Source organism: Gasterosteus aculeatus, chromosome 9, assembly GCF_964276395.1.
Source record: "Gasterosteus aculeatus chromosome 9, fGasAcu3.hap1.1, whole genome shotgun sequence".
NCBI classification, from domain to species: Eukaryota; Metazoa; Chordata; class Actinopteri; order Perciformes; family Gasterosteidae; genus Gasterosteus; species Gasterosteus aculeatus.
The window spans coordinates 6,875,641-6,901,552 of NC_135696.1; the positions used below are offsets into that span (position 1 = coordinate 6,875,641).

The window sequence follows — 25,912 nt, forward strand, 5'->3', positions numbered from 1 at the left end:
TTTACCTCTGACTTTTTTACAGGCGTAGCACGGTATTTTCCCAACAGTGATAGTATTTCTGTAAGTTTACACGTTGCTAGGCAACACCGGAGGCTGCCAGGCACGGGTCAAGCTAGCGCTCCACGTCGCCTTTGCTAATTTGCGTGCAAGATTTATCTGCACGACAATGCCTCTCAGTGCCGACGCGAAGAAACCCCCCCATCACGACCAGATCACGGAGATGCAGCGAAAAATCCAACTTCTGGGTGAGTTCGTATTTTCGTCTCTTGAGCGTTCACGTCGCCGCGGACGTTCGCTTCGCTCCAAGCAGCCAGAATTCACTTTGAATCCGCCCCGGGGACCAGCTGCTCTCCACCCATAACTAAATCCAACAGAAACCAGCGGTCAGCTTCGTGACTATCACACTATGAGACGCACGTATCGTGTATTATGTATTGTTGGTGTAACGATTCAATGTGTCCACCAGAGGGCGACAGAAGCGCCTCGTATGAGAGCTCTCAGTCCACCGTGAGGAGCAACAGCGAGCACATCCGCCGGCTGAGGCAGGACAACAAGAGGCTCTGCAGAGAGCTGGCAGAGGCCAATGCTGTGAGCTCCACCATGCTGGGAAAACCTTCCCATATCTGTTGCCTATTATGTGTCCTTGCTTATCTTAGTCAATAAAGCAGTCAAATATCATTGCTGACTGGTTCTTTTTGGTGTTCTGCTTGCTGTAGGGTGATGGAAATATCGTCACGAAGGCCCTTCGCAACAGCGGGTTGAAGAAGGATGCCTACTGCAGCGTTTCAGGGAAGGTGAGAGGAACGAGCATCCATACTCTGAGATTGCAGAATTGTTCACTTTTATTATTAAAAAAAAATATTTTATATATATTTTTGTTTTAATCTACACAATTATATTGTTGGACTATTTCACCACAGGGTTTGCTGCTGCTAATCCAAGCTGAACTACTGTTGGTACCAGTAAAATGCAATAACAACATTTAAAATAGACAAAGTTCTCAGTTTGGTGTCTAAAAAAGTAGCATAATAAAATAAAAATAATAATACAACTCTCCTTTTCTGGCTCACTGTCATCATGTCTGTCCCTTGTTTGCTCTCACACACTCGTGCATGTCCTTTCTCAGACCGCTCTGACAACACTCGAGCACAGGGTGTTGTCCAAGAAGAAACAACTCAATGCCCTAAAACACACCAGCCAGACCCACCAGCGTCGCCTGGAGGAGCTGCAGATGGAATACCAGAGAATGAAACCAGACAGCAGCAGCGGAGCACCGTCTCCTGATGCTCGCATTTGGAAAAAGGAGGAAGATGCCATGGTGGTTACCTCGTGAAGAAATGAAACTAATTCTATTGTCCGCCCGTACGATATGTACATAACTTAATAGTACACGGCCTGTAAACAGTGTGCATGTGTGTCCTCAGAACCTGCGGGCACTGGAGAACAGCCTGGAGAAGACCCAGTATAAATGCAAAGAGGCACAGAACATCATGGTTAACTATCAGAAACTCAAAAGTCACCTGCAGGTCAGTTCAATAGTTCAAACTGTTAGCATCAAAATAAGATATTGTGCAAATCTCCCCCCCCCCCCAGTGTTGTTGTCACCACCTCACATAATGATTTGTGCCTCAGCTCGTTGTAGACATTATACTGCAACTTACTTAAGTACACTGGAGGTTAGCCGTGCGTTGCCCGTGAGCAGATACCCTTATGAGGCTGTGTTTTCGCCACCGTGTCTGCCAGTAATATAGGTACTATGTACAGAAAAAGTGGATGTTTGCTGTTTCTCTGCAGGGTGATGGCCCTCACCCTGACACGTTGTCGTGCCCTTGTGTTTGTGATGTGTAAACGATGAGTCGTACGGTCCTTCCTTTCACAGGCTCACTTTACCTTTGTTCGGACTAAAGTGACTAAATGACAACGGAACGGTTATAAATCACGCGGAGGTTTATATTGCGGTGTCACAACAGATCCTGTATTCTAGAAACGCTCAGTGACACTCTTGCTGTCCTTTCCCCTTTTCACGTCTTTACTGGCACCACTCCAGGAGGACAGTCTCACTTTCCAGAACCAGTTGGACAGTCTGGAAGCAGACATCCTGCAGCACAGAGAGGAGCTTCACCACATGCAGGTCGTGAACAACAAGGCACAACTCTCTAAAGAAGCTGCAAAGGTGACTCGCAACTCTCCAGCGAGTGGGTTTTCAACATGCCTGTTTCTACTGCGGCGTCACAAGGATGATTCACTCGTTATTAATAACATAGCTGTATGAGTCAAAGCGTTCCTATCGGTGTTTCCCCAACTGTGTCGACGCATGGATACGACAAAAACAGATGCATTAACCTCCCTCATCACTTTACAAACAGCGATTCTCCCCCTAAAAATGTTTCTCCTCCTATATCGTCTGCTCCCCCCCAGCTGGACTTACAGCAGCAGGAGGAATTGCTCTACAAGGAGCGCAAGGAGAGAGAGCGCATTTTAGCAGGCTACAGGAAAACGGTCGAGGAGCACAAGGCCCAGGCTGAAAAAGTCGATAGAAGGGTGAGATACACATGATGTTACATGTTTGTACACTTCAACAACGTTATTGTAGTATTTGTACTGACGCACAGTTGTTTGAACAGCTACTTTCTCACTGGCCATGTGCACATGACCACAGAAAGGCCTCCAACACTCAGCCAGCCTCATTAGTATTTTTTGTCTAGTTCAAATAACAGTTGATTGTTTATGCTTTTAAGGCTCAGAGAACAACTATGCAGCCAGATGAGCTGAACAGTGAAGCCCAGCGCAGCACACCCAGGATGGGGGATGAAGAGGAAAAGGTCATCTCCACTTTTGAGGAGGCCTTCCAACAAATCAAGGAGGCCACCGGGGTGACAGATGTACAGGTGTGGATGTGGAAAGAGAAGGACTGCTCACACCAGCTGTGTATTCATGCACACATGGATGGGTGTTTTGATAACAGGTTCTCCTTTTTAGGAGATAGTGGAGCGCTTTATCTCCCAGAAAGAGACACACCAACATCTGCAGAAGCTGAAGGGAGAGAATGAGAAGGTGCTGCAGCAGCTGAAGGAGCAGAAGGAGCTCCTGGACCAACAGTACCAGGATATGACATATTCTGGAGAGGCTAAACTCTCCAGGTGAGACACTCGGACAGTAGTGCTGGAGTAGAACCAAGTGACTGTGATGTTTAGCCTCAAGTGTCCTCACGTTCTCTCCGGCTTTATCAGCGACCAACAGATGCTGCAGGAGTGTGAGATGCAACTGCGGGCTCAACAGCAGAGGTGTGATGCTAGCGAAGAGCGCCTGGAAGGGCTTGTTAAAGCCCTCGGTACTGTCCGAGCCGGAGTGCAGCACCTTGCAGACAAACTGCAACACATCACGCTGGTAAATACGCCTCCAACCATCATGACCGTAGGTCATGTGTTAATTTACGTTTTCCCTAAACACATCCATGTCTAGTATAAATGGCTTTCTGCTCAGAAATCCTGATAATTGTACATGTGACCACCATATCATCCAGAGTGAGGATACAGAGGCCTCCGGCGTGTCTCCGGACTCAGATGAGTTTGTGGTGGAGCTGATGACTCAGTGTGAGCTGAGGTTGCAGTTGCTCCTCGAGGAGCTTCAGGGAAAGGACTTGGCTACTACCCTGAAGGAGATGGAGGAAGAGGAGGTGAGTCCACTCATCAGCACTCATCCGGCTTCCCTGTGGTTTTAAATAAAGGTTCTGTTGCTGAACAGGATTTTGAAAATTGTTGAATCATTTGCATAAATAGCCTGGCAAACATATAAGGTTTATGTACATCGTTAAAATGACAAGTGTGTGCGAGAGGCAGAAGGTAATTAGATCAACCACGTAGCACATTTAGTTATAGCACACTTCTCCTGAACGGAGAATGTTGGCACTGAAGCGGCCCTACGGTAGTTTTAAATGCAGGTTATACTGCGACATTCACCAATCACAGCAGTATGGAGTTGGCAGCAGCGACGGTGTCTGCGTGGTTGACCCAAATGTCTGTCTGTGTAAGTGAAACGTGATAGTGTCACAAAATGTACGAGTTGTTACATATGAAGGTTGAGTTTGAAGCTGGGTGTGGAAGAGGGAGGGCGGGCGGGGGGGAAGAGGCATTATTAAAATCTGTCCTCAGTAGCCTCAAAACACCTGATCAACAATTCGCCATTGAAGTCCAGCATAGGACAGAAAGAAAAGATGTTTTCAACACAATTCTAAATAAATATTGTTTCAAAATGCAGAGCCAAATCTTATTCCTGCAGTGGAGTAGAGCTGTAGAAGAAACGTGTCGTTTGTATTTCTCAATATTTCGCTTTTTTTTAGCTTCTCTTCTGAAATAAGCGGTTTGACATTCCGTTGATGGATGTCGCTCTATCACGAACACTATGAAACTAACACCCCGTGTCCACATACATCACCTGGCAAAGTACTCAGAACACAGTAGACGTCTCCAAAACCACGTGTTGCCAAGGGGAAAGACTCACGGTGAGAACAATATAAGTGCTGTGATTACGGTAATGACAGGTGTGTGGCAAAGGTTCAAAATAACTAGATCAACCACAAAGTACATTCAGTACTCAACAGAGGCGTTCAAGCAGAATTAAACGTGTCCCCACAGAGGAATCTCTGGCAAGAGGCCTCCTGAAAGTCATTTGACAAACGTGTGCGAGGCGACCACAGGGAAGGGATTGGGGACATGCGTCTCATAACACTTTCCTGTGTTAGTTTGTGTAAAGTACATTTTGAATGTGGACTCCTGCTTTGACGGTGTGAGCAGCGGCGTGAATCTTCAGAGGAGAATGCAGTTCAGAGGGCATTTTGGGCTCTTGTCTGCATTGCGTGGTGCCATAAATGGACGCAGCGTGGCGGGTTGCGGCTTCGCGTGCATAGCTTATCTGAACGGAAAGGCGGCCATTGGAGTGTTTGTTCTTGATTGCTGACGCTCAGCAGCAACCTCTCTGTTTGATGACACACTGCGGGATATCAGAGTGGACTGTAGGAAACACGTAACACACTGTAAGACCTGCTATTGACTTTGACCATTTTTAGAAAGCATAATCTTTCTGTTTGACGCAACTCTGAGCTGATAATTTCAAAATCAGCGTAGCCTTGTTTGCCTGACCGCTACGGTAATAAGCAGGTCAAAGAACTCACACTTCTACCATAAAGAAGTGCATCCATTCTGGGGAAGATTGACCGTGCGCCCCTCATACCATTTACATGACAAGAACATAGACAGGAACATCACCAGAAGATCAGTGTTAACACTTATTATTTTCTGTTATTATTCTTAGAAGACAAGAAAGAAAAGAAAAAATCTTGATATTGAAAACAAATCTTGAGAATCCCTGATTTTGCCAATTTACAATGAAGAAATATAACATACAAGTTTAGTTTAGTGTTTTTTTTCTTCTTTTTGTTGCTCTGAGCAGTTCTACGTGAGGATTGAAGGCAAACTGCCAGTTTACAACACGCGTGTCAAGCTACATGAGGAGCAAAGTCTGGACCTATTCAATGATGGTGAGTCGGGAGCCAACGTCACTAACACACACAATAACGCGCACGCACACACACATTACACTCTCATACAAGCGCACCGTTTAAACTGTCACTCTTTGTGTTTCAGAGGAAAAGAGTGACGAGGAAGAGTCTGACATCATATCGCGTGAGGCACTGAAGCGTCAATCTCAGCTGATCATTGACTCTAAATCCAAGAAAAAGTCCTGGAATAAGAAGAAGGGCAAATTCTGAACAGACAGAACTGTCCCAAGACTTAAGGAAAGATAACCGCCACAATTATCAATAAGTGCTGTTACAAAAAAATCTTAAATTTTCAAGTAAATTGTTGGCTGAAATGAACAAGGAACAATCTTAGACACAAAAGAAACACAAGCACTATTTTTGATGATGTGTTGTGATGACGAGTATTTGTTTTATAAATGTTTGTGTTTTGTTGACAGTAATGTTCCTCTTTTTCACACATCAAAAAAACGCAACTATCACTTGATCACCAATCCAGCCTTTAATTTCATGGCTAAATTACACAGATTACATAGAGCCGCAAATGCGTTGTCCCGTACAACGTGTGCCCTGTGCACGAAACAGCTACTGCTTACACACACGTGGCCTCAACCGTCTGTGCAATGTTCAGCATCTCAGGAATGGTTGCACCTATTTCCTCAAATGCTGTGATGTTAATTAAGCCAACTCCTAGAAGTGAGGTGGATTTTCGTGTTCTGTGAGTCAGAGGATAGCCCGAATAATGTTCCATACTCAGGCACGTGCACAGATAGACCCCCATTGGTGCTCAAGCACCTGCCCTTTTGCCCTAGATGACAAAAGTGTCCCTTCTGCTGGAGCCCAATTTTTTCTTTATTCATCAATGTCTAAGAATAAAAATGACTTTCAATGTGGTTTGAGTTTGACTGTTTTTTATTTATTTATTCAATTTGAGTTTGTTAAAAAAAATACATAGATAAGTTGAAAATGCTGTGTTTTTTATTTAATTATTATAATTTTTAATTTCATGAATAATTTTGGCGATGGGTGGTCTTTTGTTTTGGTTTGAGTACCTGCCCCCCAGAATGTCTTCTTTTGTATTTCCTTGACGTCACAATGTTGGACGTAGTGGCGTGGAACAGACGTGTTTAAAGTGGAATGCCGTCACCAGACATTCTGTCATTCTGTGATGACCCAATAAAAAAAAAAAATCTTTAATGAAAATATGGGCCTGCTCTGAGAAATGCCCCCCTCCCCCTGGGCCTCATAACAAAGCCTACATTCACAGCGGCCTTAATCAAACTCACTCACTAAAGAAGGACATACGATGGAAAGTAACATAATGAGATTGTATTGGATTATTATTATTGTTTATTCTGACACGTTTGTCCAAATTCTCAAAAAAAGAGAAAAGAAGAACTAAAAACACAGATTGAACAAAAAAGGAACTAAACTAGATTATGAACCACACATTATGTTTTTCCATATGAGATTTTTTTTTTATTTCATAGGGATCCATGGCAAGCAGAATATTGTGACAGACTGTGTTTCTCAAATAGGACACTAAAATATAAAGTTTGGTTGAACGTTCCACAGACAGAAATCAACTTCTATCATATTGGAGACTCGCTGGCTGATATACAGGTAAAACAATATAAATGTGTGGACCTGAAGTTTCCTATTAGTGTTTTTAGTCATTTCCGCTGACCAATCACTGGCGGGGGGCGGGGCTTCGCGTCCAGACTGCTGCAGGTTGTGAATGGCTGCCAACGTGTACCGGGGGTCTAATGGGCTTTTTAATTGTCACGTTTTTGTACGCCTGTAAGCCGACCTCAGGTAAGAAACATCGAAGCCCGTCGAAGCCTTTCATTGACGTAAGCGAACTTTTTGTCAGGTCGAGTTCAATACACGTGGAACAAAAAGATATGTGGATGATTCTGCCCCAAAAATAATGATCATCCGGGTGTGTGCTTCAGAGTTTGTACTAACAGGCAAAACGATTAGCACGTGCCAAAGACGGCATGTTTATATTAAGACATTCAACTTATGATTTTTATATATATATATATATATATATATATATATATAGAAAAATCATAAGTTGAATATATATATATATATATATATATATATATATATATATATATATATATATATATATACACACACACCATATATATGGTTATATGATTTACATTGTCTGATTCCACTGAAAACTGAGTGGTTTCCAAATGTTGAGTGACATTTCTATGCCAGGTGAGTACAAACCTGTGCTGGAGACATTGTGTTCCGCTCTGAGGTGGAGGTGCTGTTGTAATGAGTATACAAGTGACCTGGAATGGTTTGATATAATCAAAATGGGACATTATTATACGGTAGAACAGCCATCTGGGAAGTAGGCCAATCCAATCCAATCCAACACACACTCAGACACACGAGCATCCTCCGCCCACAAACACAGAGAACAACCGGTCCTCTGGTATAAATACCAGAGTCTGTTCAATCAGAGTTTAACACTCTCTACATAGATCACTACCGATCACACACACCGCTCCTGAACATGGTCTTCATCAGGATTCAAGGCAGGCTTGTGAGTAACTGTTTTGTTGGATAATGGGGTTGTTATTGCATTTAAAGTCTCTTTTAAATGGTATCCAGATTTTTATTGAGGATGCTGTAGGAGTAAAACTTTTAAATAACTAAGGTGTTTTGGGAATTGTGTATGTAACTGAATGTGGGTTTTATATCTTTAAAACAATGATGTTCATCTTGAGCATTAGCATGGTAGCTATATTATACTGTATATTGTATCGCAGTCTTCATATTTTTGTGGATTGTTGGTCATGGTCATTTTGGAGATAAGAGATAATTATTATTATTATAGGATAATAATCCTACAACGCTGGTTAAGGTAATGTACACTTTGTAGATCATGGTTATTGTCTTGTCTACATTTTTATAGAGGGTTCCTAAATTTAGACACAATTGGCTTGTTTAGAGGTTTTAGGTGCCTTTTTGTTATGAAGGGATTCAGTGAATGGGAAGCAAAATTAACTAATTGACTAATTGAGTTAAACTAAACTCTCACGTTGATAAATCTAATCATGGATTTTATGCTCAATTTTAACTGCATCTAACGCAGCTCATTAGGCAGCTCATCAATACCATTTTAACGTTGAGGAGGATTTGAATGCATCGGCTTACAGCTGAGCTGGACGCTCCTTTGATGGTTTCAAAAACCTCTCTAAGCGGTAAGAAACAACGGTCTAATGCCTCCGCTCTCTCCTCCCCGGCGCAGACGAGGCAGCAGGCGTAGGCGAGATCTGACGATTTGTGCGTGGGCCCGTGAGCGTGACACGGAGTTGGAGATGAGGACTATTATTCCTGCGTACGAAGGCGGTGACCGAGGGGAGTCCCGCGGCCTCCGCAGCCGGATGAAGAAGCTGCTGTGGCTCAGGGCGAGTCCCTGCGCGGCCACGGAGCCCGGCGTGTGGCTGACCGGCTTCCAGGCGTTGGATAATGATGATGGCCGGTACGAGGTGAGACAGAACGAAACCACACCGCGGGATTTGTTCTTTGGCCGCAGTTCACTGTGACAGCTGCTTTTGGTGTCCTCGAACATCACTTTGTTTGAAAGCCCGTTCCTCTCCGCTCTGTTTTATTCTTTAAATTCTTGGTAAAACAGAGCAAGAGGGATGCAAAACACACTCACACGACCAACGTAGGAGGCTCACTCTGATGTAAGAGGCCTCATCACTGAAACACGAACAAATTACTGAGGTAGAGCAAGGAAGTCCTAATATGAATATACTGTGTGTCTGTGTCTATTCATGTATGGTTTGCTGGTAATGTAGTGTTTAATAATGTCTTATGGCTTTCATCCTCATTAGTAATGAGTCCCCCCCCTTAAAGCCTACAAGCCATTTACATATGCTTGTTGATATAACTGTCAAACATTTTCATACCTTCTTTACTTTTTCAAAGCTAGAACCAGTTAATTAAGGCAGACATGAATACTGAGTTATCAAATGTTAAATATCTGGCTAAGTAACCCATTCATTTATTTGTTATTTAACAAAAGTGATGGTGGCCTATAACAAGACTTGTGTTGTTGTGAAGTACGCTGCTGTTTAAAGTCCCGTGCACCGTTTTTGGTGTATTGTGGTCATCATCATACACCCCATCAGACATTGACAGATTGACATTGACAGACAACGCAGAATGTCCCTCTAAAGTATGTCTTTTCATCAAAGACTCGACTTCAACCAGTATATTTTAGGCCTTATCTTGCATTCATGGTTTAAATAGTTGCTTCCCTGTCGCCTCATCAGCCGTTCATGTGTCTAATGAGGACTAATTGAGATATCGCCTGGCACTTTCTCTGCTCTTTTGTTCAGCCTGTGTGGAGAGGCTCAGTGGAATGGGAGAACATGGGAGAATAATGGTCGATTTCAAGTTCACAGAGTCTCATTAGAGAAACAAAAAGCTCTTTATTTTTTTTGAGCCGGGAGATAGGCGGACGGCCCGATTTAAAGACGCTCAGCGTGTGCTGAGTTGCGGCATGTTAATCTGTCCGTGGCCGTAATGAAATACCCTTTTTCAGTACTGAAAAGCTTTTTGAATTTCTGCGGTTTTCTTTTGTACTTCCTTGACGTCACAATGTTGGACGTAGTGTTGAGGAACAGACGTGTTTGAAGCGGTATGCCGTCACCACGCCCCCGATACCATGCGCAGGGACATAAGCTCCTGGCTGATGACACAAACCGTCCCGACTGGATTCTTTACCTCTAGTGGCACTGACAGGTGCTGTTCGTTGCCTGGTGACGTTAGCCTGATAATAATTCCTTCTGCATCAATTTTCCTGTGAAATGACCACTGGACTTTTTTTAATGAGCCTTCTCTTGCTCCAGACAAAGAGCTTGAGGACAGTTTGTCTCTTTTATTGTTCCACGGTGACCCGTACGAACATCCTGGTGGCCACAGTGAGTGCAGTCGGGACAACGTTTCTTTGTTTGTTTACAAACTACTGAGAGTGTATTCATATCCATCACTCATAACTGTGAGTCTATCAAAGATACAGAACACATATCAGAGCGTTGATCTCTGGCCTGAGTGGGAACACCAGTTCTGCCAGAACCCAAAACGCCTCATAGTTACATTACATGTCATTTAGCAGACGCTTTTATCCAAAGCGACTTACATTACACTTTTTAACCCATGGCCTTTTTCACATTTTTGCCCATGGAGCAATTAGGGGTTAGGTGTCTTGCTCAGGGACACTTCGACGTGGAACATGGGGCAGCCTGGAATCGAACCAACAACCTTGTGCTTCCCAGCACACCTTCTCTAACCCCTGCGCCACGACGACCCCTTAGTGCCCCCTTTTGCCCCCGCCAAAATATAACCTGACTCCAATTACGCATCAGTCTGCCACTTATTTAATGTGGCTGCATTATAATAGCTGATGCTTTTGGTCTATGGACTGCCGTTTTATTAGATAGCCAATAGATATATAATTCTGACCTATTCACCAGCAGAAGCTTCATGCATAATCACAGCCTGCGGCCCCTCTGCTAACTGCAGGTCTGTCTGCAGAGTTGTTGTTGCTCTCCTCCCCGCAAATTGTCTCCTAGCGACGCCGAGTGAGACAGACCTGCTGTCTCATTTGTGTTCTGGTAAACAGTAAATTCATCATGTGAAGTGCCCCATGTAGTTGTTTTACAGGTTACTTTAGTGGTGATATTTTGCTGATTAACCCATGAACTGCCAATCCTCTGAATGAAGCACGGCCGAGCTCTCCACTCACTCACAGCTGTGGATTTAACATCTATTTCTATCAAATGTGAACAGATGTCTAGGGCTGCATGTGGGATTTCAAACCGGTTCATCTCAAAAATAATAATACACAAAAGGCTACACGAAAAGCTCAGCATCCTGCCACGTGGGTCATACCAAGTAACAAGTATTCACACTTCTCTAGGGCATAAGTATGTATTATCATCAATGTGTTACTTTTTATTAGACAGCCTTTCTTGTGTTCTCTATGCCTCCTGGTATTTTTATTTGTACCTCTTGTTTTAAAGCCATGAGAGTAGCGTCTTGAAAAATGCCCATTTTAAATCACATTATATTAACATATTTATATTTTATATACATTTCCTGATGTAACTAATTTTTTTCAGGATTAATTGCAATGATTTATTTATTATTGTTATTATTAAATAAATAAGCCACGCCCGTGTCTGTCCCCGTAGCCCCGCCCACTGACGTACGGCTCCTCCCTTGGGCTCCTCGCTCTCGGTCGCTGCTCCATGCGGAGTCAGTCCGTCGGTGTCTGACTCAAACGTCTGGATACAGTTCGACTCTACTTTATCATCACCTTTTTGAAATTATCCTCAAAAATGAAAGCTATAACGCGGACGGAAGTGAACGGCCTTAGGACGGCGCTAAATCCTTAACTTCCACCTGGACTGCCGGTTTACCACTTGCAACACAATATTATGGGATATCACGCCTCGGAGGACACGAAAATGGGAAAATGGAACTTATCGATGGTAGGTCAAATGAAATGCCTTCATAAACGAGTTGGAATAAGTTAACGAGGTTGTCTGCCCGGTGCCATTATGTCTCACTTATTTATTCATTGTTTTAATTTGCATATGAAGTCAGCTACAACGTGACGGTTCTAATGTGCTTATTCACACAGATCCACCAGTGTGTCATTCTATCTGCAAATAGCACACTGGTTTTGTCTGTTTCTGTCATGTGATTGCATTTTTTCTTGAACGTGGTTCGCTTGTTGTTACTTATGGATAGTTAACTATTTGTTCTTAGCACATTAAATTACATATTATGTGCTAAGAACAAATAGTTGACCCTCAATAAGAGATGTCATGATGTATCAAGATGGATTTTCTTACTTTGTTCCACAAAATTGCCACGGGGTGTGACTAAACTGTGGGCAATTAGTTCTGGGCCATAATTTTCTGTTTGTTATCACTTCAAATATGTTTTTTGTTTCTTTCTAAAATGAAAACAAAACGCTCTACAGCTAAAGCTACGACACATTCACAAAATATGGTTGTCAAATGAGTCACACTTATTAATAACTAAGTCAGTGAAACCTGGATTGTTCTTATTGTCTCTCTACGGTTTTTATGACGTAGTGTGCAGGGAGACGTTGCTATTCTTACAAAGCAACAATGAGATGAAGGTGAAGTGGTGTCGTGGTTGGATGCGTTGTCCCTGTGTACATTAGATGAACTGACGGACGTGTCTTCGTCCGGTAATCGGTCCAGTGACCAGGTGTCCGTCTGCGTCAGAGTCCAAGGCCGGATCTCATGCAGAATCTCAAGGGTGAAGTTAATTGACGCGGAGTTTGACGGAACGACCCCGTCGCAAGGTTTATTTCATTAGTTATCGGTTTGAGTAGTACGTATGCAGGCGGTGTCCATTAAAAAAACTAAAAATGTCTTTTTTGTACTTTTAGTTTTGTTATATACGATACCTGCACGGGATTCAACGCGCATTCAACTGTGTTATCTACCACGTCACAAAGAAACAAGAAAGTGTTTGAGGTATTATTCGCCAGATCTTGATGACCTTGTGTTCGGTCCTGCAGGATCCGGTGCAGGAGTGGGGCGAGGAGAAGGAGGACGGGGCCGTGTTTGTGGTCACGCTGCGCAGGGAGCTCGTGCCGCCGAGCCCAGACACACCGGAGCCCCCGACGGCCTTCAGCTTCGTCCAGTACCACGCGGTGAAGGTGCGCAGGCTGAAGGCCGGCACCCTGGAGCGCCTGGTCGCCCACCTGCTGGACCCTGAGCACCAGGAACCTGACTACACCCAGATCTTCCTCTGCACCTACAGGACCTTCACCTCCACCAGCACCCTCGTCAAGCTGCTGTTTCAGAGGTGAGAAACGGGCCACACCCGCGCTTAGTGGCATCGTTCATTTTACTGCCGGGCCCTTGTTTGTTCTTTTTACCTTTTTTATTTGGAAAAAAGCTTTATTCTTTTCATAATCTTTATGCAGCTTCGAGGGCTTTTATCTCCCCTTAATCTCCTTATCACCTTATCGACATTCATTTGTTTTTCCACCACGTGTTATTTTTAGAAAGATCGTCACTGTACGCAAATTGGTTCGGCGCTTTGTTTTGTTCCAGCGTGCTCATGACTACGCCCTCCACACCCAGCGAAGGTGCTTCTGCATCCAACCCCAGTAACCTGAAATACTGATATTTATTTTCACTGCGTGAGGAATGTATTTAATACATTTCAGGGCCTCATTTGGTTTTACTACTTATAGGAGATGTTCCAATAAAATGTTTAATATTTACTTATTTAAACAACTGGTCTTTAGTCTTTCTCGGTTCCTTACAGCTCAACTCAGCTAAATGTATTAAAAATGACTGCCTGTGTGAAACTGTGACCATTAGTGCCGTTCAGTTGATGTATTATGTGTCAAACAGTCACCCTCATATCGGCGCTGCTGGTGGCAACAGATTTCCTGTGAGCTTTGTGTGAGGTCAGGACATCCTGGGAACTGTTGTCCCTCTTTTGCCCTAAAGGACTTTGTTCAAGATGTAGCGTTTTATGGCTTTGGCATCCTTCTTTTAAACTTGATAAGTGAGGGCCGGGCCGTATCTCTGAGAACAGGAAATCACAGGTACTATCTGGATAAAAAGACAGCCGAATGGAAGTCGGTTACTTTATGGCTTTGCAAACATATTGCAACTCAATAAAATGACACAGTCTTTATTGTTACTCTAAATCTCACGAGACCGGCTGCTCGGCCAGTCTCAAAGAGGTCTCCCAACGTCTCAGAGGCTTCACAGACCTGCTCTGGGGTTCCTCCCAGGGGAAGATAGTCTGTCTCCAGTCCGTCCTTTGGTGTGAAAACGTGTGCAGTCTGAGCAGCACAGATTTGTGATGACTTTGGATGTTGCGTGTTTGACCTTGAATGAAGGCCACAGTGTCTCTGCAGGCCTGCAGAGTGTTGCGGGACATTTCCACAGGATGGACCACCTGTGCCAACAGGTGGTCCATCCTGTGGAACCCCCTCCGCCCCTCACATTCAGGGGCGGACCGGCCATGGCGGATACAGACGGGTTGGGCTGGTCAAATACTGGCCGACCGCCATCGCCACCAACACGCTTTACTTTAACAGCTAGAGACTGTAATCACTTTCTGGAGTGTATTCTAATCTGTATTCACACTCATGGTTTCCATCTTCTTTACTCATCTAATCTCTTCTGTCAGGCTAACTTTGTTTTAGGTGTCTGTTTGTTATGCACCTTCAACACCTCTACAAACACACACACACACACACACACACAATCGTACACCCAGCATGCAACAGTACTGATACCACTGATGTTGACGCCACATTGTATGTTCTGTTGTATTCATTTGTATAATATGGCACACACTCATTCTACCCTCTGATTCCAGTGTTTTCATTGTGTGAGCAAACTATACCCACTCCGGAATATCTTTTTATTCCATGTATCCGTCCAAGCGTGCACCATCCAAAGCACGGTGTCTGTTTGTGTGAAGATTCTCATTGAAATGTAGCTCTCTGATGATTGCGTTTACCTTTATTCCACAGGGAGGATTCAGTCGTCGACCTGGATAACACTGTCTGCCAACGCAAGTGAGTCTAGCAAAGATTATTTTGTATTTTCCCATCAGTCTCATTGAGTTATGACAATGTGATGTGAGTAAAATGACGTTGTCCCACACTTCATGAGACTTTGCTTTACTTTGCTCTTTTTTTTATTTGTCTGCCACAACTTAACACATATCGTCCGTGCTTCCTTTCATCTGAACGGGAAAGAGGGCCGACACACTATAACTAACTCCATTTAATGTCCCTTATCATTCCATCAGTGCTCTATTCCGGGTGATCCAGCTGTTGCTCGAGGAACATGGCGAAGACTTCCATGAGCCCCCTCAGTGTCAGGCCCTCCAGATGTTGTGTGTCCACCTGCGGCATCGCCGCTGCTTCAGATGCTTGGCTCACACTGCAGAGAACCTCCTCAAGAGTCTCAAGGAGCGAGGTACAGGGGAATGGCAGACGGGATTACCGTGGATCGTAGGTCGTATGAAACCCAGCTTTGTTGACATTTATCCATTGCTTTGTTGGACAGATTGCAGCCAGACTTTGTCGCACGGCACGTCGGGGGAGCTCGGGGATCCAGAGGACAGCGCGGACACGTCCATTAGGGAGGAAGACAAATGCAACTTCATGGACTTTGCTGTGAGAGAAGTGGCGGAGCAGCTCACCCGGTTGGACGCTGTAGGTTTCTTTAACAAGTATTTGAAAGTGTTTCTTTTTTTTTTTTTTTCAGTGTAGGTCGCTCATTCGTATTGTCTCCTTGTCTCCATCTGCGGCTCAGGAGCTGTTTGTTAGGGTGAAGCCCTTCCACTGCTTGGGCTGCGTCTGGTCCCAACGCGACAAAAGGCAGAACAGGAACCTGGCGCCCACCGTCCGCGCCACCATCTCCCAGTTCAACGCGGTCACCAACCGCGTCATCACCTCAATCCTCTGCCCGTCCTCCCCCGGCCCTTCCACTCTCTCTCCGAGCTCACCACCCGGCTCCTCCTCCTCCGCCTTCCTGAGCCCCTCCGCTGCCCCGATGTCGCCTCGCTGCGGTCACAGTAGCCCCGGCCTCAGAGCGCGCATCGTCGAGGGCTGGATCGCCATTGCTCAGGTCAGGGTCAAAGCGAGGTTACAATGCATAAATGAACATAACTTTGGCCAAAACAACACAGCATGACTGTGTTTTCTTGTGTGTTCTCTCTGCAGGAGTGCAGACAGCTGAAGAATTTCTCCTCTCTGAGGGCCATCCTTTCAGCCCTTCAGTCCAACTCCGTGTATCGCCTCAAGAAGACCTGGGCTGCTGTGGGCCGGTCAGTAAACCCTTAGAAGACACTACAACTTATTAAACAGTTCTGTGAAACACACCTTTTTCTTCTTTGGGATGCAAAAATGAACAAGTCAATTAAGAAAGAGAGTCAATTCCATTCTTGGTTAATCAGTCATTTTTTCCGCATGCAACCTTTTTCACGGTGACTACATGGCAAAAGGAAGATGGCCTTAAGAGATGTTTTTGGTTTGGTTTCAGGGAAAGTATGAACACCTTCGACCACTTGAGTGAGACTTTCCCCAACGAGAACTGTGTGCTGACCAACAGAGAGATCCTGGTGGAGGTAACTGCATGTGTGCATGACGTATGGTGGTTTACTGATTTTAATGAGGAGATGAAGTCTTTGAATTGGGTGGATTCACTCCAAAGCAATTGCTGAAAAAAGACAATAACAGGTTGCTTGTTCATTTTCCACTATACGGACCGTCTGCCTCTTACCTTTGCACGGTTTAGTCTGTATTATGATGAAACCATTAGTTGATATTCACCCAACAGAGTGTGTTATTTCATCAGGCAGGAATTGATGTATTAAAAACAATCCACAATAAGAAAAGAAACAGTTTGCATTTGTGTATGAGTAAAAGTTTTAAACAAACGTGAAGTAAATTGAGGTCCTTTGTCAAGCAATGCTCCGTATTGGTCCATCTAATCTCATATCTTTTTTATTGACACGGTTAACTTAAAGTTCCGTCTCCAGCTCACCTGCCATTCTTTGTCCTTTGTGCGCTGTGAAAATGACTGAAGTATTCAAGCGCTGTTATCTGCAGCCAACTTTCTATGGAGTAATGCGGTTGGCAGCCAGCACAATAAAACCACAAATAAAGGTAGTTTGTTTGGCAATGACTGCAAGTCACTGACACTTGGCAACACCCTGTTTGCTGGTGCTCCACCCAGGGGAGAACAATTGAAAAACGTACATGTTTTGTTGTCCTCTCATTCTAATTATAGTTGTTGTATTTCGTCCCGGTTGACGTGGCATGTTGTTTGTTTTGTGCAGGATGGGGCTCATCCAGATGGCGGAGCCACCGCGGGCTCAGAGTCCAGACCTGTAAGGAAATATCACTTACTGCAATAACTCTATGTGGGAATAACCCTCTTTAAGGCATTTTTTTAATTTCAGGTCCAACCACCAAAAATAAAATGAATGTCTCAGCTATTTCTACTTAACAGTACAAGACAGAGATATCTTTTCTTCTGTCTAGATCATCAATTCTACTTCCCTAAAAGTCACATGTTTTCGAGCTAATACAGTTTTCCGACATAGACACCAGATTTCCAGTTCCGTCTCCTTCCTCAGTATGTTACATACATGATACACGTGTATCCAACTGTTAGTTTTCCCACATACGCCGGTTACGGGTGTAAAAGTTGACGTGTGCGCAATGTTTCTCACAGTCTGGCAGTTTACTCAGTCTGGGTGGGGACACGTGATGTTTTATATTATATACAATATACTTTTATTTGTATTGACATGGTACACAATGAGCTCAATGTTCTTCTCAAGTTACTTCATGCTAGTTTTCCATGAAAGCAACATTAAAGAGTACTAATGAAATGTTCTTTCTGCTTTTTGCAAATATGTTAATTACATATTTACAAGTAATTAGTCAATTCTCACCAAAAAAATGAATATATTTACATATATATATATATATAGAGCTTCAGCAGTGGTGTCGTGCCGTACCTGGGCACCTACCTGACCGTCCTCACCATGCTGGACACCGCTCTGACTGACACCGTAGAGGTAAGGACGCCCGCAGCTTCAGTCTGCTCTGCTTTTGCTGGTGTTTTTTATGGTGCCATGTTTGTAACAACGTTCCATTTTACACAGGGTGGACTCATCAACTTTGAGAAGCGCAGACGGGTAGGTGTCGCCTCCTAGTGTTGTTTTGCATGAATCACCACAATTGTTCTCAATATCTTCCAGGTTGTATTTTCGGCTGTATGTTTTAATCGGGTTTTATTTATTTCTCTTGTAGGAGTTTGAGATTCTCTCTCAGATTCGGCAGCTTCAGGCTTCTTCCTCCCGCTACAGCCTGCCAGTAAATGCTCAGATCACCACCTGGCTGCAGCCACACACACTGCTCACAGACCAGGAGAGGTGAGGCTATAGGAATAGAGGAGGAGTAAAACAAACAGTCACCTTCAAATCAACGTAGCTGATGGTCAGTGTGGAAACCAACTTCATTTGTAGCGTTGCTACTTTTGTAGCGGGATAACTTTGTTTAAACCGATCTACAGCATGTGTCAGACTCACTGAGGTTTAACGGTTTAACAACCGAATGAGAAGTGGAGCAGCACGAAGCATGGCTGACTTTTACACTTAAATCTTTCATCTCTCATTTGCTAAAGTTCCCTTTCTCTCTCTACTGAAGCTATGAGCTGTCCCGGGACCTGGAGCCTCCAGTTGACCCCTGTCCCACCTCTCCTTCCTCATGGAGCAGTCTGCTGACCAAGAAACATGCCACGTAAGTCTGGATAGAAACCCTCTAGCAACACATGGAACCTCCTGCAGCCTGCAACATACTGTACAACCCCAGCTGACCGCTCCGATATAAAACTTCAGCTCATTGTGTATGTGTGTTGTCAGACCGAGAGGACTTAACATTTCTACGTGTCAGGATGAATGTAAACTGTGTTTGTATGTGTGTGCAGGTCGCAAACCGGCAGCAACAGCTATCTGAGGAAAACCCAGGCGGACCAGATGAGTGTGTCCTCTTCTGGCTCCAGCAGTTCAGAGATGGAGGACCTCGCCGTCCCCCAGCTCTCTCCCCTCAGACTCAAACTTAAGGTCTTAAGACTTGTCTTAAACTGCTCTACCTTATTTACAAACATGAAACAACCACAATATGACAGAGATTTTCTAGTTGGTTTAAACATCTAGTAAGGTGTTTTTAAGCTGTAGCATTATACAGTGGAGCTCCCTTTCTAGTCCCTTACAATTTCCATTTTGGGGATTTTATATCCACTTCTGTATCAATCAATTTGACCCCGATCAGAGGTTTCCATTGTTTTCATATTGTCTCCCCTCTCTCTCTGTTCCCCTCTGTCAGTCTCTCTCGGGCTCACTCCGCGATGTCGCAGAGGATTTCTCCTCCACCTCTTCGTCCTCCTCCTCTCCCAGCCTCTCCAGCTCCTCCTGCAGCTCTTCCCAGCCGGACCTCTGCTCTTCCTCGGTGGCCTTGAGCCCAGAGTCCTCTTTGTCCGGCTGCTCCTCTCCGGCCGCGCTGCCCCTTTACAACAAACAGGGTGCTGACTCGTGTATAATCCGGGTCCGCGTGGAGTCCGTCAGCAATGGAAACGTCTACAAGAGCATTCTGGTAAGAACAATGTTGTTTGGTTGACTCGAGTCAACGTTTTCTAAAATAGAAAAGTAGATTAAAACCAATGGAAAGGACAAAGAGTTGCCATTTCTTCATATTTTTTGTCAACCTAGTTCTGGAAAACAGAGTTTTTAAAAAAGAACACCAAAGATTTGGGCATGCTCATAAAATTGAATCTTTACAAATCATTACAATATTTTATTATGCAAGTAACCACTCTAAAATGTATCATACACATTTCTACTTAGCAAATGACTAATTCTCAAAAACATTGTATTACTTTATCACATTGTGTTTTGCCGTCTGGCTTTCTGCTTCCTCCCCAGCTGACCAGTCAGGACCGCACACGGCAGGTGATCGAGAGGGCTCTTGAAAAACACAACATGGAGGATTCAAGCTGCCATGATTTCAACCTTTTCCAGATGCTCAACAATGGAAAAGGTGAATTTCACCTCGTCAGACTTTTCCTCAAGCAGTATAATGTTTGGATGGAAAACATCCTTATCACAGGATTAACTCTTCAGGCCTTATTCTTGTTTTGTGTGCACACGTGTGTTCAGGAGCTTGTAATTAAATACTAGACCACCAACAACATTAATTCTTCTGTTTCCTTTTATGCTAAAAAGAAATTTCAACCTTGAAACAATGTGTGTGCGTCAGCTGACTAAAAGTAATATTTAATGACGTAGCACAAAACATTTTGGCCTCCGGAACACATGAACAGTAAATGTAAGAAATATATTGTTAAGGAAGCAAAAACCAGCTCCTTCACCCCCCACTGGTCTTATAATATTTCCATCGCTTTAAACAATGCTGTCATTCTTTCTAAATAGATTTAGAATGGAGGCCATTCTGAGGATAACACTTCATAACAACATCATTCAGAGAAAAACTTGAATTAGGCTGACGAAATTCCTTTCTGCCTCAGACCTTCAGATCCCCGACAAAGCCAACGTGTTCTATGCCATGTGCCCCTCCGCCGACAATGACTTTGTGCTGCGCCAACGCTGGAGAAGCCACGGGAGTCGTCTGTGCGCCTCCTCCAGTCCCGGACACCAACCCAAGAGCCGCTACACCAAGTGACGAGGACTGGCAGAACGCGAGGAGTTAGCTGCTCGTCTGCAAACAACCTCAACAACGGCTGTTTGCATCTACTCGTCGCCATGACGATTGTCTCTGCACGGCCGATATGGGCGACTCCGAAACGGAGACCCACGGGCTCACGATGCTGACGGATAATCCTGAGGTCTGGACGGTTTAAATGCAGGATGAGCGAAATGTCCAGGTGCACCGGCGTGAGTCACCAAGACGAAGCTGAGAAAGACAAAAGGTCCTCCACCTTTAACGTCAACGTCTCTCAGGACAAGCAGGATGAGGATGGAAAGGGACTTTTTCTACAGCCCGTGTGGCCGAATGACTAACGAACTCCTAAAGCGCAGCGACTAAGTGGACATTGTGCCGCCTGTTAGTTTGTGAGTCAACATTTCAACGAAGAGCAACGTTTTATTATAACTTAATGTAATTTTCAGCTTAAATAAAATAATACATTTCAGTATTCAGCTTGAGGGGCATGAGGAAAATGTGCTTTGACTTTTTTTTTTTGTTTTGTGTCTCCAACACTGAACTATAAATTGTACTTAAATTGCTTTTTTGTCTCACAAGCAACTCAAGTTTGTATTATTTCTGATGAAGACCGACAACTCTGCTGTAAAGGAGGCTGGACTGTGTTTGTGTCCATGGATTTGATAGGAGTTGTATTGTGCACGTAGAAGTGTCTCTGGCTCGTTGGGGCTGCTGGTTACTGCCGTCTGTATTCCTTTAGCAATTAAATAACTGACTTTTTACAAGCAGTGCCGTGAAGGTCACTCCACCTGTTGGGCCGCGAATGAGATTAATCTGAAGTGAAAATGAATGTCTGCGGAGGTGAATTAAATGTACAATTATCACAGCGATGGGAAATCCTCCCCAAAACTCCTGGATATCTAGCAAGTATTTTAAGAGCCAACTGGTTTGACGTCAAATTTTTGCGTTCCTGTTTTAAACTGAGCCAGAAAGACATGAAGACCGTTGGTGAATTTCTCCTTAGTTTTGGGAAGGATTTAGCATCTCTTCTCATCTCATTTGTAGGTTTTAATTTTTATTCTCTCCGGTATGTTTGATCTGTAAGTGAAGTTGTGAACGGTACTGTATGCAAGTTGTAATGGAAGCCTAAACTTTTATTTTTTTTAAACAGATTCTCTATTTTTAAAGTTAGAACTTGATGTTTATAATTACTATGTACGATAATAAAGACAATTTATTATTTATCAGTGTTTTTTTTCATCACAAGAATGGACCTCCATTCACGGATGTTTGTCCATCTTCTCTGAAATTTAGGAATTTCTGTAGTTCAAAAAGGAACCAAATGCTTCTAATTGTGAGGTGGTTTGTTGTTTGATGTTACCTTTAGGCTTCAGTTTATAAATTGGTATTTTAAAGATTTACATAAGCTCATATTTAGGATGGCCACTGAAACCGAACTATAAACACTGAGCATAGCTGGCCACCTGGTGGAGCCAAACAACCCTTCTTGGATTGTTCTGTCTTGCTTTGTTCACCTCACAGTTTCCCATTCTTGAAACAAACAAACTGGTTTATCCTCCAGTCAGACGTCCAGTGTCTTCATGGTGACCTGCGCTGGCTTTGCGGGGAGCGTAAAGACTAAGACAAAACTTCCTTAGGGAAACACCGTTGTCCAAGCAGAGCGCGATGAGACTAAAGATCTGCAGGAACGTTGCAGAACGTGAGTGAGGAGAGGAAGCCCGGGTCACTGGGGTGGTTCTACTGCTTCTGCAACCTGATGAAACAGTAAACACTATGAGGTCAGAGGTCAAACTGACAGATGTCCCGGTGTGTGTGTGTGTGCGTTTCTGGTAGTGCGAGGTTGCAACCTGTTTGACTGGTTTTGCATTGTTGGAGCTCTAATTTCCATATTCCTATGCACACGTTAACTGTAGGAGAGAGGTTAGATTTCTCAATGCAAAATGCACGTGGTCTGCGTGTAAACTGTGGTGTCGGCCTCTGTGTGGTGAACGTGTTGGTAATGCTTTGTATTCATTAGTTGTAACTCATCAAATGGCAAACGGATCTGTTGTTCATGTGTGTGGTTAACTCATTGCTGTTGACGATCTGTGCAGGATGATTTAGTGGCACTTCACTCTCCCCTGATCGCTTGTGGAGGAATCTGTTTTTTTTTGGAGGAGCAGAGTTACCTTTTTCCTCATTGGTGGTTCCTTGTTCTGCCCTCGGGGCCTCGTGGTTAATCGTAGTCGTAGTGACTTCCCGTTTGCATGGGGCCAGATCAGGCCGCTTTCCTGTCATGAGCTTACAGGCGGTAGAATCAATCAATAGGCTCACCAACCATTCAGTCAACGGGTATCATGTGAGACCTCGTGCAGACTTATGGAAGAGTTATTTAGGAGCTGCTGAAATTAGTTTTACATGATTTGTGTTTCATGGAGGTTTTATATTTTTCTTCTTAATGGTTGAATAGAAACTAGAACTGCAGCAAAAAAATAAATCCTCAGTAGTTTGGTTTGGCACTTGCTCAGATTGTGACGTAACTAATAGTTTGTTTGGGTTCAAAATTGTTCCATATAAACTGAAACATCTGGGAAAAACCCGGTTGCCTTGTTACTTTTTGTTGCTTTCCCAAAATATTTCTACCATATACCATATGAAAATGTTGTGTATGACTGACATTCAGGAATGTTTTGTGATTAGTGTAAATGTAAGTGTATGGGAACATGATGGTCTGTGAAAGAAGCTCTTTGCAACTTTGCGTTAGGCTTTCAGAGTGACTTTAGTCCATTTGGAAACACACATTCAAGCACAATTATAAGTACACGTGAAGAAATACATAAAGTCTAAAGCTGTCAATATGGAGCGATACCCATAACGTCTCCTATTCACTCAACTGAGAATAATAACGACTAATCACAGATTAGTGTGTGCGCGTGTGTGTGTGTGTTTTCTTGCCTTTGAGACAGAGGTCACTGTGTGAGCACATGTGAGGAATATTTGTACAGTGTGTATGTTTGTGTGTGCTGCCTGTTCAGTCACATAGACGTGCAGTCGGAAGATTTGCTCACATGCAACATACTTCTAATGCCTCTTTATTTATGTATCTTTGTGTGTGTGTGTGTGTGTGTGTCCCGTGTTGGCTGCACAGTGGCAGATCTGTAGTGTGACAGATGGGAGAAAAGGCTGAGACTAATCCAAAGGGGTTAATCCACTTAATAACCACCACGAAGGACCGCAGGTTACCTAACATGTTGTTATGCTGTCAGGCTGCTGCTGCTGGAGCTGAAATAATGTGGCTCATAAGGACAATGGGTATGAATCCTTAGGAAGCAACGCAGTACCAGCTGGGCGAACTGTATCAAAGCATCAACGTAATATCAATACGTAGGATACAGGATACGTGAATCAGTCTACTGCTTGCTTTCACAAGCCAACGCGTCTTTAATCACTTGTCTTCTCACTGAAGAGATCCGCTCCTAATTTCATTTGAAGTGATGGGAGACAACATGCACTTTGGTCTGTATCAAGATAAATGAATCCATGTGTCCGAAAGTCATTAGATTTTGTCACATAATTCAAACTGAAATACATTAAACCCTGTAAAAGCAAAAGTAATGGCTTGTTATGTACGTAATGTTTTATTATAGCGCACTAGTGCACATGCCCAAAACGCGCTCATGGTTCTGGGACACGCCTGTGAAAACTACGTTAACATGAGCATCAGAAGGCAAACGTCTTGAGTATAAGTATTGGCGGCACACATTAGTGGAGTCTTGGAGGTGAGCAAAGGGCTCTGTAGTCGGCTGCCATCTGTTACCTCACCGCTAAATGCACTAAATGCTACACACTGCACCTTCAAAGATATGCACACAGACTCAAGCTGGGAGTGGAATTTTGGAAGCTTACGGCTGATTAGTAAACTATTGATCAATAATTGTATTATTTAACAAGTATAAATTAAAAACAAAACAACTAAGTGTGAGTAGTTTTCTCTTAAATCAGAGTGTTAACCCTCTCCATTGGTTAATTATCTTCAATGATCTACAGTGATGTTCCAGTTAAAATATTCATGGAACAGCCCAGCTTGGATTGAATCGATCCACTTGAGTTAATGTCTTTCTCTTGGTGTTTATCTGATACCAGTAAACAATTTTTACACATTTAGCTCATGAATATATGAATAATTCAAGTGAAATTTGAGGAGGAAAATTAAAAACACCCAAAGTGTTTGTAGACAGCTTGAGGGAAACTGTTGACTGAATCAGTATTCTTGATTTATCAGGTAGTGTCCTCTGATGCAATGTGAGACATTTGCTGTAATGCTCAGCTTAATTTGACAATGATAAAAAAGACCCTCAAAAAGCTAGAACACAAACTGTTTTAGTGAGACTTGATGAGATGACTCCCCTTTAATACCATCGATTTTCATTTTAAACCGTAGACAGTTAAACAACTGTTAAGTAGGACATTTGGGAAATTAAAATGAACGTATATGCTTTCTTGCTGGAGTTTCAGTAGTTGAGAATATAGTTACCCACTAGTACTCTAAATATGTGGCTGTAAGCAGCATGTTAGACAGAACAGAACCAGTCTTTGTGCTAAACTAAGCTAAGCTTAAGCTAGTGGCTGCTAGTGAGAGCACACTAGGACATGGAGGCAGCCTGGGAGAACAAAACAAATGATTTTATTTTCCCAAATGTCCAATATGATCTCTTTCAAACTTTAAATGAACTGAGGTTCGTACCACGTTGTTAATATTTAGTCATATTTCAACAAATAAATTGCCTCTGCCTTAAAGTTGAACTAACTTAACGTTAACTTAAAACCAATACAGAAATCCATGTTTAATTACTTTAAATTTCACTTTTCCTTAAATCCCCCTAAATACATTTTGACCAAAAGAGGATGGAGTGAGATGAACATGGAATAACTTCAAATAGGATTCTGTCAAGGTAATCCAATTAGAAAAAAAGAGAGCAGCTCCATTTGTCTTCAAACTCACCATGCAGAAAACATGTGGAGGCTCAGCAGGCGGACAAATTCAACAGCCTGATGATTGATTGCCCGATGCCAAAGGGTCTCAC

At 43.4% G+C, this 25,912-nt stretch overlaps 2 protein-coding genes across 5 annotated transcripts; both read left to right on the forward strand.

Moving 5' to 3' along the window:
* The first annotated feature begins 29 nt into the window (after window positions 1-29).
* odad3 (outer dynein arm docking complex subunit 3) lies at window positions 30-6,429 on the forward strand. 2 transcript variants are annotated; one of them, XM_078080331.1, is made up of 13 exons: window positions 30-245; window positions 467-588; window positions 717-794; window positions 1,127-1,318; window positions 1,425-1,526; window positions 2,048-2,173; window positions 2,419-2,541; window positions 2,739-2,888; window positions 2,980-3,140; window positions 3,231-3,387; window positions 3,524-3,676; window positions 5,416-5,536; window positions 5,643-6,429. In XM_078080331.1, exons 1-13 carry the CDS (start codon window positions 167-169, stop codon window positions 5,765-5,767), a joined length of 1,689 nt encoding a protein of 562 aa, XP_077936457.1. In that variant the 5' UTR covers window positions 30-166; the 3' UTR covers window positions 5,768-6,429. The 2 variants fall into 2 exon arrangements, with proteins under 2 accessions (XP_077936457.1, XP_040041756.2); XM_040185822.2 differs by having other exon boundaries at window positions 32-245; window positions 5,449-5,536.
* A 794-nt stretch (window positions 6,430-7,223) lies between these two features.
* Window positions 7,224-22,070, forward strand: rgl3a (ral guanine nucleotide dissociation stimulator-like 3a). 3 transcript variants are annotated; one of them, XM_040185801.2, is made up of 18 exons: window positions 7,224-7,351; window positions 8,814-9,054; window positions 13,137-13,426; window positions 15,123-15,167; window positions 15,404-15,573; window positions 15,664-15,812; window positions 15,913-16,227; window positions 16,323-16,426; window positions 16,642-16,726; window positions 17,441-17,491; window positions 18,101-18,187; window positions 18,275-18,307; window positions 18,423-18,544; window positions 18,819-18,911; window positions 19,099-19,234; window positions 19,497-19,763; window positions 20,093-20,207; window positions 20,695-22,070. In XM_040185801.2, exons 2-18 carry the CDS (start codon window positions 8,884-8,886, stop codon window positions 20,847-20,849), a joined length of 2,388 nt encoding a protein of 795 aa, XP_040041735.2. In that variant the 5' UTR covers window positions 7,224-7,351; window positions 8,814-8,883; the 3' UTR covers window positions 20,850-22,070. The 3 variants fall into 3 exon arrangements, with proteins under 3 accessions (XP_040041735.2, XP_040041734.2, XP_040041736.2); XM_040185800.2 differs by lacking the exon at window positions 7,224-7,351 and adding an exon at window positions 7,966-8,105; XM_040185802.2 differs by lacking the exons at window positions 7,224-7,351; window positions 8,814-9,054 and adding an exon at window positions 11,800-12,069.
* Window positions 22,071-25,912: the final 3,842 nt, after the last annotated feature.